Source organism: Rhinopithecus roxellana, chromosome 3 (genome assembly GCF_007565055.1).
Source record: "Rhinopithecus roxellana isolate Shanxi Qingling chromosome 3, ASM756505v1, whole genome shotgun sequence".
Classification (NCBI taxonomy): Eukaryota; Metazoa; Chordata; class Mammalia; order Primates; family Cercopithecidae; genus Rhinopithecus; species Rhinopithecus roxellana.
Genome location: NC_044551.1, coordinates 130,833,110 through 130,851,775, shown reverse-complemented (window position 1 = coordinate 130,851,775; position 18,666 = coordinate 130,833,110). Strand labels below are relative to the sequence as shown.

At 37.2% G+C, this 18,666-nt stretch overlaps 1 protein-coding gene across 3 annotated transcripts in view; it reads right to left on the bottom strand.

Annotated features, from left to right (window-relative positions):
- MCTP1 (multiple C2 and transmembrane domain containing 1) overlaps window positions 1–18,666 on the bottom strand; it is a 606,741-nt gene that overhangs the window by 184,172 nt on the left and 403,903 nt on the right. For all 3 annotated transcript variants that reach the window (XM_010380609.2, XM_010380611.2, XM_030927232.1), the window contains 2 exons: window positions 7,270–7,456; window positions 1,494–1,587 (listed from right to left, as the gene is read on the bottom strand). In XM_010380609.2, coding sequence (XP_010378911.2) covers window positions 1,494–1,587; window positions 7,270–7,456 — 281 coding nt within the window. The remainder of the gene's footprint in view (window positions 1–1,493; window positions 1,588–7,269; window positions 7,457–18,666) is intronic.

Sequence of the window (18,666 nt, the reverse complement as noted above, 5' to 3'; positions counted from 1 at the left end):
TAGTTTGCATATTTATGAAGTTTGAAAATCAATGACAGCTTCTCTTCAAGAGAAGACAAACTTATACAATTCTATCCAATTGTATAATGGGCAGGTATGTAAGCTTTTGAAGTAAATGGTACATGCATTTTTCTAAAAGAAATGATTGTGCCAGATTAATTTGATTATAATCATACTAGAAAGAAATTTCATAAATAGGAAAATGTATACATTTTACATTAATTGTTTTGTACAAGGAGCCCAATTAGCATATATGCAAATATTACAAACAACCTACTCTCCCATTTTCAGGTATGCCTGTTTTGAAAAAATATGTGACAACTGTTATCATCTTCTTGATTACAAATGAGTTGATAATTACCTTTTTAAAGGAACTGTAAACTAATATTTTAAATTTTCTCACACATGGTCACTTAATAGGCAAATATTAAAATATAAAAATATTGCAGTTTTGGAACAAACATCTGCTATTTTCATTTGAAGACATGTTATCTTTTGTTTTTGATTCTGTTGAATGAATTAAAGAAGTAAACAGTGATTTCAGATCCTTGGATGGTAGAAAAAGTACATTTCTTCCCATGAAATAAGTTTGTTACCTCATTAGGATGATGTGGCTGAATGTTCACAATGGTAAGCATATTTCCAGAATGACAAATTGATATTTTCTTCAGAAACAGTGAAATTTGCACAAATTGGTCAAGCCAGTCCTATTTATTGTCTAACTCGAGATGGATAATTTAAGGAACAGTATAAACATCCCCCAAATCCTTATGAAATTAAATCATAAATGAATGGTCACATTGTTATAAATTCAAAATAATGATTTAATTCTGGAAATTGATGAAATAATTGCCATCAGCCCACTTGTTAATATGTTACAGAAATAGCATTATGCAAATCAGGAAGCTTTAAGAGACTAAACTAATGTGGACATTTGTATAGCCTTGTTTCCTACTTTAAGAAATTTCAATCTAGAAGGCTTAGTTTAGATCCAAAATTATCTCTGGGATGTGCCAGGGAATTTGGACGACTAATAAGTTGGATCAGCAACCCAAATATCAAGAGTTCATACCAAATTATTGAGTATTATGCATCTAAACTTTTCAGTGAAATATCCAACAGATTTCATGCGTGTTTGAATTATAGGTGTTGATGCTATGAGGGAAGCTGATTCTGTATAGCATTGGTTCAATACCTGGAAATAACAATACCTGGAAGAAGTATTCCTACTACATTGATTAAACTTTGAAGAAGGCAACAATTCAAAAATCATTTTGCTTTTTAGTGCTTATTTTTAATACATTACCCTGCCTTTAAAAAGCCGAGTTACTATAAAAATAAGGGGATTGGCAAATATTTCTAAGATCAACCCTGAATCTTTAAATTATTTACTTTGATGATCCATCAGGTGAAATGCAAAGTTGAATTATTAAATGGTGTAGACCTCGTGTGCTGCTTGATCTGAGCAATAGGAGAGTTGCATCATCTCTTACCAGTGACGTCAGCAGCCATTAACCCTTCCGCTCTGATGACTTTCACCTGGAGAAATCCCACATCTTTCAGGTTGTGAAATATCCTCAATGGGCTCTGAAAGACCCCAACATCAGTATTAGAAAAGGGAGGTCCCAAGGAGCCTTAAAGAGTGTGCTGAGAAAACATTACATTTTTTAGTTTATCTTCAGGCTTTGGGGGTAAGAAGATCAACATTAAACTAATTAATTATTTTTTTTTACTATTTTCCTCTTGGTGAGTTTTGGAAATTGCATGCACAAGCTGAGGATTAAATTACCTAAAGACTGTTTTCTAGTATTTATTTCAAAAGACTTATGCAATTCTACATAAGAACTTAAGTAGTTCTACATAAGTAAAATACATACATATTCTTTTAAAATAAATCAAGTTGATGACTAAAAATAAATTCAGGCTGGGAGCGGTGGCTCACGCCTGTAATTCCAGCACTTTGGGAAGCTGAGGCTGATGGATCACAAAGTCAGGAGTTCAAGACCAGCTTGGCCAAGATGGTAAAACCCCATCTCTACTAAAAATACAAAAAAAAAAAATTAGCCAGGCATGGTGGAGGGCACCTGTAATCCCAGCTACTCGGGAGGCTGAGGCAGAGAATTGCTTGAACCCAGGAGGCAGAGGTTGCAGTGAGCCAAGATCATGCCATTGCACTCCAGCCTGGATGACAGGGCAAAACTCCAACTCAAAAAAATAAAATAAATTCAAAATAGTGAGTAATTTTTCTTAAATTTATAGTTTTATTTGCCATTTTAGTATGTATAGAATGGAAACTTTGATGCTGCATAAGGGGTTCAAGGTGTCATTTGTGTTTCTTCAGTATAAATTACCCTTCCACCATCATGAATCTATACCACACACACACACACACACCCCAATGTGGATAATTGTTACTATATAACTAGATTTCCTGAAAGAATAAAAAAAAAAAACCACACATTTACTCCCATAAATAATTATCAATAAATGGTGAACAATAAATTATGGAATAGATATGTCTGTTTCCTTTTTTCAACCTCCTCTAGCAAGCAAACCCCTCCAAGAAATATTTTCATCTATAGATATACTGGTTTGGAGATTAGTGGGGTTTTTTAATTTTTTTTATTTTTATTTTTTTAGAGACAAGGTCTAACTCAGGTTGGAGTGCAGTAGCGTGATAATAGCTCACTATAACTTCCAAATCCTGGGCTCAAGCATTCCTTCCACCTCAGCCTCCTGAGTGGCTGGAACTACTGGCATATTTGGTTATTTTGGTGCAACCATACTTGGTTAATCTGGTTTTTAAAAAATTTTAAGTTCTATAGAAAAAGTTTTGCTATGTTACCCAGGATAGTCTCCGATTCCTGGCCTCAAGTGATCCTCCAGCCTTAACTCCCAAAGTGTTGGGATTACAGGCATGAACCACCACTCTCAGCCTAATTATCAATATTAAATCTCACGTTGTTGGATATGTAACACTCTTCAGACTTTGAGGGTAAGAAGGTCAACTAAGTTAATTATTTTTTTCTACTATTTTCCTCTTGGTGAGTTTTGGAAATTGCATGGGCTAGATGAGGATTAAATTACCTAAAGACTATTTTCTAGTATTTATTTCAAAAGACTACTGTAGTTCTACATAAGTGAAAGACAGACACAATCCTCTACAGTCAATCAAAGTGATGACTAAAAATAAATTCAAAAATAAATTGATGACTAAAAATAAAAATTTTTCTTAAATTTATAGTTTTATTTGCTATTTTAGTATGTACAGAAGTATGGAAACTTCAATAGAAAAAATGGATCCAAATGATAAAATCTATTTCACTTCATAAATTAATAACAGTGGTGTTTTATAAGTGTAGCACTTGAAGGAATTAAAAGAGGGAAACCAATACAATAATTCAGAAGTCTAATTAATGGGCACAAATACTTTGAGAGTAAAATGAACCAACAGAATGCTAATATGCATTTGTTTATTTACACTTCGTAGCATTTTTCTTATGACGCGATCAGCACTTCTCAGTAAATCAAAGGTACTTCTTTTTCATAATCTATAAAATGTTTCATAATCAGAGAACATAACATACTTTTGCATAATAAAGTTAGCTATTAAAATATTACTAGAGTAAAAAGCACTCCCATCACCATATTCATAATGTGAGAATACTGACAAGCAAAAGCTTACTGTGATAGGAACTTTATCAGTCCCGTATGACCAGTCATTGTTTACACTGAGACTACGACCTTGGTATATTGAGAGGAGGAAATGTGGATATATAAGTAATCTCATAGCCTAACTTTTTATAAGAGTGTTTAGCATGAGGATTAACTGTTAATCTTTTATTGTTTTTAAACAGTTGTTTATCACCAAAAATCTATTTAAAATACCCAGGTGACCAGGTTCAGTAAAAATGCACTTCTCTCTCCATTTAAATTCCTGTAACTGAAGGGTTTCACCGTGGGGGCATTAGACAACAGAGTATAATCAGAGGTTTGTAGGCATGTTGTGTTCCTACAGTAACAGCAAGTTTGGAAAGTTTCTTATCTCAGAGCTTACACAATGTTGTAAATCAGATAAGTCTCTGACTCTAATGATGGGGAACAGGTTTATCAAAAAAAAAAAAAAAAAAGGTTTCTGTACTTTAATTTTCAGAGGCAATTTAAATCAAGTTCTATTTTGACTAAAACAAATATAATCAGTCCTTGTGTCTGAGAATAATTTCACATTGGTAGCCTCATTCCACAGACATATTGTCTTCAGGTGCTTCGGCTCTGATCCCCTGCTTCCCATTTGGAGTGGTAATTATTGTTTGAAGGTTTCATTTCCCCAAGTCAGCTGACACTCCATAATTTATTATAAATTTCAATGGTTAAGGCCAGTGACACATTGATTATAATAAGTAATAAATAAATACATTGGTTTAAAAATGTAACTTCATCAAGAGGTATTCTTGCCTTGCTATTTATGGTTATTTTAGAAGGCCTAAAAACCTGGATGGCTTCTGAAGCCAGAAATTTCCATAGCAGAGGAATCTATGATTTGCTGTGAATCCTTTCAGCCCTCAATAGATGGGAAAAGATTGAAATGCTCTGGAGAGGAGTCCTCTTTATTTTTTTAATGAAAGGCTGTATAATATATTTTCTCTATGACTGCAGCAGCTGTCAGGGAGAGCATCTCAGTTCAGCTCTATTACGGGAGAGGCAATACCCCATCCTATGGCATCGAGATGCTCTGAGGGGCCAGAGCTGATTGACAGCTTGTCACCATGACGTCTTATTCCATCTCTGTTATGGAGAAAATTAATGTCACACCACCAGCCTTATGACTCGCTGTCATCTTAGAACTGCTCACCTTTTATCAATGCTCTAAATAACATTTCAAGCCCATCGTCTCACGGTGGACAATCCGGTCAAGGGACATTAAATCAGATGACTGTGAAATGTCATAATAAAAATGGAATGCTAACAACTTCTTCTCTAAACTAGCTCCTCTGGTTTTTAAACTGTGACAAGGGGGAGCAAGGGTTCAGCATACCCGTTCTGAAAAGGTCATACAATTGCTCTTGGTCTACTACCCATTACTACCCGCCCCCTATTGACCTTCCCTCATTTCCTCCTCCCAAAAGAGGAGAAAAAGAAAAATAGAATTAGCCGTCTTCTCAGAATGTGGTGATCAAAAAATGGCTCACAGAGTAATGTTTGTTTACTTTGTGGGGCTTCAATCCTCAGCAATGAACAGCTAAACAGCAGCAATGGAGGGCTTTGTTTGGGGCTGCTTCATACCAGAGTGGGGGCAATTCATCTGCTCCCCTGACAGTGACCAGTGTCAAACTCCTAAGTTTGACCTCAACTTTTAAAAAGATACATGTTCTTGCAGGAAAATATAGAAATAATTCTCCAAACGACCTCCATTATATGTTTCTGCAAAACAAATGATATTTCAGATGCGATATGGCACTCATTCATTCATTTCATGATCCTTATAATAAAAAGGAAACACACTGAAGCCTAATCCATAGGTCTTTGTCCTTTGTGGCTATGAGTAAATATAACAGATGTGCTATGTTACCTATAGCGGCTTAGTAGCAGGCACGTCTCTAGAGGGAGGTATAAGCCTCTGCCTGAAATTCAAGGCTGAAAAAAAGTATGTTTAAACATGGTTCATTTTTTAATATATTGAGCAGAATACAATGTGAGAATTAAGTCAAACATCTGCATAATATTTTACATTTTATTGAAAAAAGACATGGAAACAAATACTCAAATTCTGAATGGAAATGGCCAATTGCCATTCAGTCATCCAGTAAAAAGAAAAAAAATTAATAATAGGTGGATTACTTCTAATTACCTAGGCAGCAATATCCCCTAATATATGGGATAATATCAAAATATTAATCCATCAACTAGAGTATTATAATGCCTAGAAGAATTTTTATATTAATATACTGATTAACTCCATTAAAATTGTTGTAATTCATGAGGCTCACTTCTGGTAACAGAAGAATATGTTTTGGTGGATACCACAATGTAAAATAATCTTCATAATTGCAATTATATATTAGAAGATGTCACACAATATCTTAGGCTCTTAGGTAGTTTAAAAATATATACTATTTAGCCTTGCTAAGTCACCTCTATTAAACTGTTTATGATAACACCATTGGTGGATGAGTTGTACAAGCATTAGCAGACAGCTGATTCAGTGGAGATAGCCAGAATAAATTTACTGAAGCGCACATCCTGCTAATCTGTTTGAAGAATATTGTAGAGCATTAGTACCAGCACTTCATGTTATCTGCACAGCCTGATAAGGTACATCTTTATTAAATTCAGTTATTGAAAGGATGTCAGTCAGCAAATAGGAATATTTTAAAGTCCAAAAAAAAAAAAGTGGTTCTTTGTTAGTCGGAGCTTGGTTTCATGGCTGAGTGTCTAGAGGAGCCTTCTAAACACCTGGCGGCACTGTACAATACAAGCTTTGTCATTTTAAGTGGAAAAGCTTTTTTCCCAGCTTCATGGGTACTAAGGCATTTACTTTTTCAAACCTCCATTGAGAGAGAATGGTGGAGTAAGAGCTCCCCTCTCTGTTGATTCAAGAAAACTACATGGTGGCAAATGTCCAGTGGGAGGATGCTGGGAAATAGTAAGATTTGGTTGTGAATATTTCAGTTTCGTAAAATTTGAGGAGGGTAGTCATTTTAGTGATTCACTATTCCATACTATCGTTCCACATTCGATCAAAAAGAAGGAGGCTTCCTTTAATTCGATTTCACATTCAATTAAAAAAATTAAAGGAATGAAGTGAGGCTTTCCTGAGCAGCCGAAAATAAAAATCACTCCTGTGAATACTCTTTAGTTACCAAGGTACTAATTAACGTAAGTACCATTAACTCCATCTCAAACTTGGAAAGACAAAGAAATTTTAATTGCAGCTACAAAGAATCAATAAATTAATTTTAAAGTCATGTTGTGTAAACCTGGCCTTCCTTTATGGGCAGCATCCCTGCATGATAAAATCATTGAGTACAATCTCAGAATCCAGAATTTCCTCTGGAAGAGATTCTAGAGAAGATCAAGTCTCTAGACATGGGTGGGTAATGCAAGTGCTTCTGCAAAGGTCTGGGTGGCATTTGTTTTCACTCTGCTTTTTACTTGTGCCAATTCTTCCATCAGACAGCTTTTCAGAAGTACTTCTGTCCCTCCAGGTAAATTGTTTACAACCTCTTCTAGTCACATGTGACTCTAGAAGGAGGAGGGTTACATACGTACATATCTCTTTAATATCTCCTCTCGTTCCTTCTGGTCCTCCAGGGAGTTGATGGAGAGGTCAGAGATGCTGACTGTGGCTGATGCTGTCAGAGTGACCAGCAGCACCAGGTGTCCCTCACCCTCTTCCAGCTGCAACTCCAGCTTGTGCGTCTGTTCCCTACTGAGGGCTGACAGGTCGACCTGGCACCTAGAGACAAATGTTTTGAATCAGCAAGTGGCTTTTTTTTTTTTTTTTTTTGCCATATCAAACAGCTGTTCAGAGCTCTATGAAAAATAAATCAATAGAAATATTATTTGGACCACTGGAAGAAAACATCTTTGAAGTCAGCTGACTTTCTTAACAAAATTCAGACCCTGATTATCATAGGGTCTGTAATTGTTTATTTCCTGTAAGATACAAAAACTATGCTAATCTGAAATTCTATTATTACTCACTATCACGGTATTCATAAAGTGGTAAGGACTTCCTATCTCTAGGTGGCCTAAGGAATTAGGTCACTGGGGCTTTGCTTATAGAAAAAATGATGTGAGCTATCTAGAGAGACTACCAAAATTCTGAATTTTTGTGTTACTTTTAAAAAATGGATGTTTCCCTCTCATTCATAAATGTTATTAAGCGGTGAATAGAATATGTATCATTGTGATGCCATACGTTTTACATTTTTTAAAACCATGCCAATGTATTCACAGTACACTATATAAATCTAAATAAAAACACATAAATCTCCTTAAAACATAATATCTCGAGTGTTATGCACCTGAGTTGTGCTGAGTTGTGCTGAGTGACTTTCTAATGTGGCAGTGCATGCTCTGTGTGCCACTCTCTCAGAGCTAATACCTTGAAAACGCTTTTCATTAAAATGTCAATTGATTTTGAAGAGAAAGGTAATGTGGTGATCACAAGGCTAATAAACTGAGAGAAAGGTGGCAGGCATGAGTAAAAGGCATTTAAAACAGGAAATAGCCAATTATAAGAATAAATGTGGTAACCTACCATAAACTGAGTGGTCAGAGACAGATTAAACTCTTGCTGTTTCTTATTCCTCACTCTATTTGGTATTTATGGTTTTGCTTTTAAACTAAACTCCTATGGACAGTGTTTCAAAGCTTATAGTTGAGTTCAAACATCTCTTTAGCAAGAGTGATCGCAGATATTGAACTGAAGTCCAATATTTCAATAGGCCTTTTATTTTTGCCTATTGGTTAATATGAGGGATGTCTGGGACTAGACACAAATGGGAGGAAGAGGAATATTGATGTAAGAAGGGAAAACAATAAGCAATGCCCTGGTCAGTGGCAGAAAGTCCGTGTGTACTAAATGCTAACTATTGAGAAATTGAGAGAATAGAGTCTGTACAAGTCTGGAAACATCTTCCTGAAGGTAGAATGTATGTCAAATAACTGCACCGTTTCTGCTATCACAATACCCATTCCAAGGTACTCTCGTGCTGTCTCCTCAAACTCTGAAGGGTGAAAAAACATATCACATCCCTTATCTCATATTTTAATTTTAATTGGAATTAAGTTCTTATCAATAACACCTGGAACAAATTGAGGTTAAAACTTTTTACAGTGGAAAACAACCATTCAAACACATTCTCTAATAAGAAAAAGGTATTATCTTTAGAGATCTTTCCAGCACCTGACACACTGCTGGGCCCATAGTTTGTAACTCTGACTTGGATAGAGAGTATAATACTAGAGAATTGACGAGAGACTATAATTCAGACAATATTTTTGGTTGGATACAGTTGGAACCAAGAAAAGTCTTTCGCTTACTTTGTTGTTTCTTTTTTTTCCACTCACTTTGATCATGCATTTCCTGGTCCCTTCCTTTTTTATATGATGCTGCAGCACTCTTAAAATACTAAAACGCATTGATGTCTTCTGAAGGATTTTCTTCTATGCCCACCACCACTTTGTACTGATCATATAGATGTTGGTTTCTCTTAATTTATATTAGTCATTGCATTTAATGCTTTTACAGGTGGGGAAGCTGCTCTCAAGATTATATAAGTTAGGCTTTGCAAACTGGCAGTTTTCAGACAGAATCTGATCCACAGATTTGTTGTTTTACTTGTGCTAAAAAAGTTTTGAATGTAAATATTTTTAAATACAAGGTAAATGTCCTCTGAATTAGTTACTGTTCCCCATACTGGCCTATTTCACTTAATTATTCTACCTTGCTCCAGTAGGCAGAAGGATTCGTGATTCTTGCAGTCTCCCTAATTTACCAATGAGAAAACTGAGGGCCAGGGAGGGTACATGACGGAGGTGAGACATATGGTTAGTTATTAGCGGAGTCCACTTGAACCTAGGACTCTGGAATCCAAGATCTAGGCTTTTCTCCACCACTCTAAGTAATCATGCATCCCAGGAAGAAGCACTGTTAACAGTGCTTCTCAAACTGGGTAATATCTAGGCTTTTTAATTTTTATTTTAATTTTTTTGAGACCAGGTCTTACTCTGTTGCCTAGGTTGGAGTTCAGTGGTGCGATCATGATCATGACCCACTGCAACATTGACCTCCCGAGCTCGGGTGATTCTTCCCACCTCAGCCTCCAGGTAGCTGGGACTACAGGTGCGTGCCACCAGGCCTGGCTGATTTTTTTTTTGTTTTTTGTAGAGATGGAGTTTTGTCATGTTGCCTAGGTTGCTCTTGAACTCCTGGGCTCAAGCAATCCACCCGATTCAGCATTCTAAAGTGCTGAACGAGCCACCACACCCAGCCCTGGACTTTTTGAGACAGAGTCTTATACTGTCGCCCAGGCTGGAGTGCAGTGGCATGATCTCAATTCACTGTAACCTCTGTCTCCTGGGTTCAAGCGATTCTCATATCTCAGCCTCCCAAATAACTGGGATTACAGGTGCCCACCATCAGGCTTACTGATTTTTTTTTTTTTTTTTGTATTTTTAGTAGAGATAGGGTTTCACCATGTTGACCAGGCTAGTGTCGAACTCCTGACCTCAAATGATCCACCCACCTTGGCCTCCCAAAGTGCTGGGATTACAGGCATGAGCCACCGCACTCAGCTGACTTTTTTCCCTCAAACTTTTATTTTAGGTTTTGGTGGGCACATGTACAGGTTTGTAATATAGGTAAACTCTCCTGTCACAGGATCTTGTTGTACAGATTATTTTGTCACCCAGGTACTAAGCCTAGTACTCAATAATTACTTTTTCTGATCTTCTCCCTCCTCCCAAACTCTGCCCTCAAGGAGACCCCAGTGTCTGTTGTTCCCCTCTTTGTGCCTGGACTTATTTTTAACAGAAAGAATTATCTCAGTTTCCAAGTATGAAAATGTTATTTTTATGCTTTAAAAATCTATATAAACCAGAGAAGAAGGTTATAAGTTATTGTTCTTATATGATGATTAAGAAAAATTTATAAATTGAATTTTGAAACTATGAAACTAATAAATTTAAATTAACAATATAAATTTATAGGGAATATTATGCTTTTCTGTAACAACTAAATTTCAGTATTGGGGGTACTCATAGAAATAGTTTATCTCAGGTCCTGTGCTATATTCAGTGTTTCAGAATTTTGACTTTAATAATTCCAATGTAGAGAATGTCCATTTCATAAATATATCAGACAAGACAGTATTTAATGACTTTAAGGTTCTTTGTGCTAGTTAAGGTTATTCGGATCTCTTATTTATCTAAATATTCTACTCAAGAGTAAGATGCCATTTTAAATGAAGTATCACCTAGAACTAAGCAAAGTTTTCTTGTTAGCTTGAGGATAAACTTAAAGCTTCACTGATGGGTATCAAATCAAATTGTTGCTGGAATTGGGTGGGGAAAAAGCATTTGCTACTCCCACATAACTTTTGAACAAATATATTCAAGGATGGAACTCTTACAACATAGTCTAGTGCAATGTGAATACAGTACTAATTTTTATGGGGTAGATTCTTCTGTATTTGGCTCACGGGTACTGTTGTGTCCTGAACAAAGGGAGGTTTCACTACTGTTTGAATATAGAAGTAATAAGTGGCCATCCAGATGGTTCAGGATAGGCATACAGTAACGGTTTTATAATGTTATCAAGATAAAAACACAAAATCTAAAAAGCATCAAAACAAATTTATGAACTCCAAACATACGTTCACAGATACGTACACAGAGAAAAGATCTCGGGTTTGGGAGTCAGATTCCCTTGGTTCTAGACCTCAGTCTTACATTAATTACTCATGTGACCTCTTTCAAGATAACTTATCTTCTTGAATTTCAGTTTTCTCATGTGCAGATGAACTTTAAATTCTCAAACCCTCAAATTCCACAATTTGTTGTAACTCTATGTTTACATTTGCTGCCTCTTCCTTTCTTTGCAATTCCACAAATCAAAAAGCTAAGAAAACAAAATTATCTTATAGGCAGTGAAATATTATTCCTCAGATGTATTGCTAAAAAAGCTTCTGAATGTTGGTGTAAGAAGGCATCTCATCCCGTCTCATCTAATTTCAGACTGTATTGCAAAGAGCAGTAGGGTGTGCCTCAGAGGCCATTATGGGTGGCAGTGTGGGAAAAAGGGGTGTAGACTATCCTCTTTGGTTCACAGAGCAGCTCCCCTGACATCTGTTTTATATTAAGGGTTGGTATCTGTGGTTTGAAAACTTACCTGACACAGCTTATATAGCTCCCTAGGCTCTCCTGGAGCCATGGTCTCCTAAGTCCTCAGCTGTTCACTTTGCCTCAGCTGCTCCTATGGCTGTGCCTCCCCAAAGGGCTGCTCTTCATCCCAAACCCATGCTTGGGTCCCCATGGGTCTCCCACCTAGGGCTGGCTGATCTTTCACTATCCCAAATGAGTTAGGCATTCCCCTTTTCTGCCAAGGTGCATTCAGGCCTAGCTGCCATATACTTTGAGTTTCTGACTTCCAAAGCCACTTCTGCACTTCTAAAGCCACTTCTAAAGCCATTTCTGCACTTCTGCACTCTGAAGATTGTATCTGGCTCCCAGATCAACTGCCAAGGAAGCTGCATGAAACAGTGCAGAAGTTATCTCCTTGTAGGGTGAACTGCGATCAATGTAATAGGAGATAGGAAGACAATGTCCCACTCCTCTTCCCTTTCACAAACTGTGCCAAAATGTAATTCTCCATATGGCCTGTGCACATGTGGCCATATGGATGCACCTGCTAAGCAGCCAGCTATATCTCTGAAATACCAGAAACAGTGACCAACCCATGAACATATTTCCTTTCACTGCTTCCTAGTATTCCCTAGGAATTTCTTTCTCACTCTCACTGTCTGGGATGGTACCTCCTAATAAAGTACCAACACTCAATCACTGCCTCATGCTCCACTTTTCTCTAGAAACTGGCCTAAGGCAAAAACCATTGCTACAGTCCAACCCTCTCTGTATGGATGTCTACAACACAAACTTGACCATGTCCCTCCCTGGCTTTGTACTATTTACAATATATCCTTAGCCAGTCAACAGTACCCTCTATGACTTACCATCAGCTTATGTGTCACTTGCTAATGCACTCTCTCTTACAACTTATCATTCCAGAAGCCTTATAATCCTCCCAATATCCATGCTAGAATGCACCTGTTTCTTTATGTTTGGACAAGGCATGCCCTCAGCCTGAGATGATGTATCTCATCTTTGCATGTCTAATTTTTACCAATTCTCATTGAAATAACTTGCAGCTGTCTTTCTCAATAACCTGAAATGCTTCGAGGGCAGGAACAATGTCTTATTCTCAGCATATGGCACAGCAACTGGAATATAGCTGGTGCACTGTAAGTATTAAAGTACTATGGACAAGGAAATGGAGGCTCAGAGAGGCCAATAATTTACTCTTGGTGACAATGCTTGACAGTGGCAGAGCCAGTGCTAGTGTGTAATGTGCTCATTCTACCACTTCTATATTGTCTTCCTAGAAAGTGGTTTGACTTCTCCCCAATACTTATTTCACTCACTAATTAATTCATTCATTAACTATTCATTAAGGGTTAATGTCTTAGGTCTGCTTAGATTTGGAGATTCAGCCCCTTCTAAACCTTCAGGTTTCTCAGATCCTTACTTCAGAATGAGCATAGATTCTGTGTTACTCTGAAGAAAGTTATTTGACTTCAGAGTCCATGGCTGGGGGTTCAGAAAACTGAAATTTTAATAAATCCCAATTATTCATTAGTATTGTGATATTAAGCAAGTCACTTAAACTCTTCGTACTTCAGCTTTCCTCATTTATTGAACGGAAATTTAAAAAAAAAAAAACATGCCTTCTCTTTGCAAAGAATTGTAAGAACACAGGAATCATGGATGAAAAAGTACTTTGAAAAGTTGAAAGTGCTATGTAAATGTATTATCTAGTTATACTATCACATTTGCCTTAGTTTCATATTTGAAAATTCAAGCGATCTGTATCAAATTCAACTCATCAGTTAATGAATCAACAGAATAACCAGAACAGACTCAAATCTAAAAGAGATTTTTGTATTAGTCTGCTCTCACGCTGCTAATAAAAACATACCCAACACTGGGTAATTTATAAAGGAAACAGGTTTAATTGACTCACAGTTCCACATGGCTGGGGAGGCCTCACAATCATGGTGGAAGGTGAATGAGGAGCAAAGTTATGTCTTATATGGTGGCAGGCAAGAGGGTATGTTCAGGGGAACTCCCCTTTACAAAACCATCAGATTTCATGAGACTAATTCACTATCACAAGGACAGCATGGCAAAGACCCACCCCCATGATTCAATTACCTTCCACCGGGTCCCTCCCACAACAATGGGAATTATGGGAGCCACAATTCAAGATGAGATTTGGGTGGACACACACAGCCAAACCATATCAATTGTAGAGCTACTTTCCCTCATTCTACAAATGCTTCCTCGTAGTCCCTGCCTCATGTTCTTTCTTTCTCACTCCCACTGTCAGGGATGGTACCTCAGAGAGAGGAAAAACTAAGACTTAGAAAAATTAAGTGATAACAAGAACTTAAACCATGTTTTCTGACTTCCATATCAGAGCTTGAAGTTCTCTGCATTAAAAAAATAAACTATATACAGTTGAACTATTTAAGCACGTGAAAGGAATAGTCATCATCTTTATATGGTGATGTTATTCTCTAAAAGTTCAAGGAGAAAAATCTCAGCGTTCTGATCACCGTTTTTCTCCCCTGCCTTTCCATCTGCTCTCTCTGAACCAGTGACCCACAACATTCCTTCCCAGATGAAACAGTCTTGTGATTAGCACCCTGGGTGTGTTCGTATGAGTTCCCTGGGGTATAGAAAGTACATGTTAGAACCATTTGCAATTATTTTTTACCTTAAAAGTAAGACAGAAATCAAGCCTCATCAATATCTAATACTCACATGAATACAGGTGGCACATACATCAGCTAAGTCACACAGGCCTCAAGTATTTTGAGGGAGGCATAGGAGCTGCATGGCTAACACGAAGGGGTCGACGGTGGCACCCTTCGGGGCTCACTCGCCTTTCCTGAATTGCAGTTCATACATGACCTATTAAGTGGATTTAGAGATTATATAATCTAATTTTAACTAAACTAATCCTCACAAAACGGACAATTGGCTTTAAAAGATCCCACCAAAGGAACTGTGGATAGAAGATAACGCTAATTGAGCAAGCACAAGTGAACAGCAATGATAAACAAGAATCTGCCAAGCCGACACTTCTACTCCACTTGAGCTCTAGGTCAGCCCCGCTATGGCTCACAAAGCAACGGTGCTAGAATCAGATCTGTCAAGGGATCCGTCAAAACAATCCAAAATTATCAAGAGGAAATTTCCATCAGCTCTCTTCAACAATGAACATGTAAGTATATATTATGCCTTAAAGTACTAACTAGGCCGGGCGCGGTGGCTCAAGCCTGTAATCCCAGCACTTTGGGAGGCCGAGACGGGCGGATCACAAGGTCAGCAGATCGAGACCATCCTGGCGAACACAGTGAAACCCTGTCTCTACTAAAAATACAAAAAACTAGCCGGGCGAGGTGGCGGGCGCCTGTAGTCCCAGCTACTTGGGAGGCTGAGGCAGGAGAATGGCGAGAACCCGGGAGGCGGAGCTTGCAGTGAGCTGAGATCCGGCCACTGCACTCCAGCCTGGGTGATAGAGCGAGACTCCGCCTCAAAAAAAAAAAAAAAAAAAAAAAAAGTACTAACTAAAGAAATTTTGAAGCCATCATGACTAGCAAAACATTTAAACATAAAACACTCAGAATGGGAAGACATGCATCTATGAGGGGGGGATTTTAAAAAGCACAATTTTACTTAATTTTTATCAAATTGAATAATACATGTATGAAGCTTTTTGAGATTTCTTAATATATGAGAACTACTTTACATTTGCATAACGTAACATCTTATAAATTAATATATGACTCTTTGAAATGTTTGCATTAAAAAGATTCCATATGTAGCTGCTGAAGTGTTTTCAAGTTCCATGACTCTCCAGAAGTTTTTACTCTATCTCTGACATTACAAAACGCTAAATGCTGTTATTGCCTCTCTGTTGTTAGAAGTTGTCACTGTTCAACTGTCTCTGGGGAGATTGCTTTACCTGGGTATACTTCTGCAAACTTCTATAATTCCCTATTCACTGACATGAAGGTGAACTACACACTGTACCTACAGCAGTGTATGGAAACTGTCTTTGAGAACTTTGCCAATTATTTTAAAAATATTACAATGAGTACAGTCTTTCTGAGAAAATCTTCAGATGAACAAACAGTAACTCATTAAAGAAAAGGGATTAAAATCCTAATATATTTTGTTTAGGTTGAGTTTATGAAAAAACAATACCAAAATCAATGACAAACTCCATTCTTTATTTAAATATTGCTTGTGTCCCTAATGAACTATTTTCACTCAATCATTAGTAAAAAAAAAAAAAAAAAAAAAAAAGTAAAATACAATGATTTTATTTTTTTAAAAAATCTCTTCTGTTTAGAATTTTCTGGCTAGCTGTCCTTGTGCTTTCAGATTAATAATGCAGTAGGATTTCTCCTGCTCTTATTTATGTAGAAAGTAAAAGAAGCATTATAGTTTTGGTGTCACAAATGAAAAACGTTCCAAATCAGAATCTATGGAGTGTCAAATGCTCAAATGCATTGACTTTCAACCTCAAGAAAACACTAGTTTGGTTTTTATCCAAAGTCAAAGGCTATTTTCCTCATTTGCCACAGTGAACTTGAACGCACATTTGTGTGCATCTAAATAGCTCACATTCTCTTCTCCTCAGCAGTAGAGAGAGCCATAGATTTATTTTTATGGCCGTAGATTTTGAAAGCATTTGTTCTTCCCCCAGAACTTACCAGTTCAGAACACATTTTTCTTATCATATACCATTAATAAGAATTTTGTTAAACTTAAGCCCTTGACTCAAGTTTACATTGGTAGCATTTGGTCGTCACAGGTAGCACCAAATGCCTAGGCCCTTAGAACAATGCAACAAAGTCAGTAGCAATTCACCAACCTAAAATATATGTACCCCAAATCAACACTACTTTAAAGATAAACAAGCATTTTGCACACTAATAAATAATGCTGTAAATCTTGCTATATTGGATTGCAAATAACTCCAACTGAATAAAATTGCATGACATGGGATTTACTTATGCTGCACGTTCATAAAAACAACTTGTTCTCTGACAGCACTCATTCTTGGCAATTTACCGCCGCTGTCAGCAGTCAATTTGTTCAGATTACTGCTCTGCATAAAAGTGTAACAATCATGGGGATTTATTAGCTGATTATCGTAAAGGGGGCAGTCCGTCTTGCCTGCCAAAATGCAGGTGATCAGAAAGTTAAATAATTACATGCAGATTAACATTATTTCACCTTCACTTGAAATCTGTAGTTCAGTGACAGGTAAAATTTGTTGTTCAAACTTGCAATATGGTGTGCATCACCTAAGTTGGTTTACCGAGTACTTGGCATTTTACTGAGCACCCCATGGCTCCGGGACAACAAGCTGAATACAAGAGTGTGGTGAAATAAGCATGGGCTTTAGAGTAAGGAAACTCTGGATTTGAGCCTCAGATCAATCACCCCACTGGCTGAGCAACCTCTTAACTGCCCTCAGTCTCACTATTTGCATCTGCAAAACTGGTATAATATGAACCATCCCTGCTACCCCAGAGTGTTGAGCTAACGTGTATAATAGGGCCCTGTAGGTTGTAAAGCATTATTATTATTGTTTCTTTCCATTTATGGTAAATTTACTTTTGTGTAAAGTTTTACAACCAGATAGCTCTGTAGATATCATGATGATAAAAAGTTATAGTAAGTGTCTTGGTAAATGTACAGCCTACTTTTTCCCCAAACATGGCCATTTATTATTACTGAAGTAAAAAGATTGTTCAGACACTTTTATACTTTAACTAATTCATTATTCTCTTTTGCATTATATTCAATCATCTTTCCACAATTACACTGAAACTTTCTTACCTTCAACTAAGTCATGTTGTTCTAATTGCCTTTCAATTAATGCCTGGTGTCAGATCAGCATTTGTGTGACAAAGAGCCATAATTTCCAGTGTTAAATCAAGATTCAGGGATTTCTATTCAAACCCAGGAAATATTTACTGCGTGCTTGGTGCCAGATACTTGTTTAGGTATGGAGTATGTTGCAGTGAACAAAAGACTCAAAAAATCCCTGCCCTTGTGGAGCTTACATTCTAATGAGGGAAAATAAATGATAACATAAATGAGAGGCATAGTTTGCCATATGGTGGCTGCTTTAATGGAGAAAAACAGAGCAGAATAGCCGAATGGGATGCCAAGAAAATAAGGTTCAATTTTAAATAGGCTTGGTATGGATGCCTCCCTGACGAGACATTGGTGCACAGAGCTAAAGAAGATGAAGAAGCAAGGCAGGTGAGTGGATCCCTGAAGACAGTTAGATAGAGGGAAAGGTCCTGAGGTGGGAGGGTGTCTGGTATGCCTTGAGGAATAGCAGAAAGGCCAGCTGGCTGAAAGTGAGTAAAGGACTGGGAGAGGCAGAATAGCAGAAGTTCATGGTAGACAAGCAACAACGCCAGATTGTGCAAAGTCTTATAGGCCACTGAAGGGACTTTGGTTTTCCCTAGATTACAATGCAAAACAATTAAAGGGTTCGGAACAGAGGAGTTAAGTTACTTTATTTTTGTTTTAGAAATATTACTCTGGCTGCTAATTGGAAACAGACTGTTGTGGGTGGGGAAGTGTGGAAGGAAGAACAGGAGGCTGTTGCTATTGTCCATATGAAAGTTGATGGTGGCTTCGACCACAATAATAATGATAGAGATGATGAGAGGCCGAGAATCCTCAATACGTTTTGAAGAAAAATTATCAGGTTGCTGATTGATTTGATGAGAGTGAGAGAAAGAAAGGAATCAAACATGGTTCCATGATTTTTGGTGTTAGCGACAA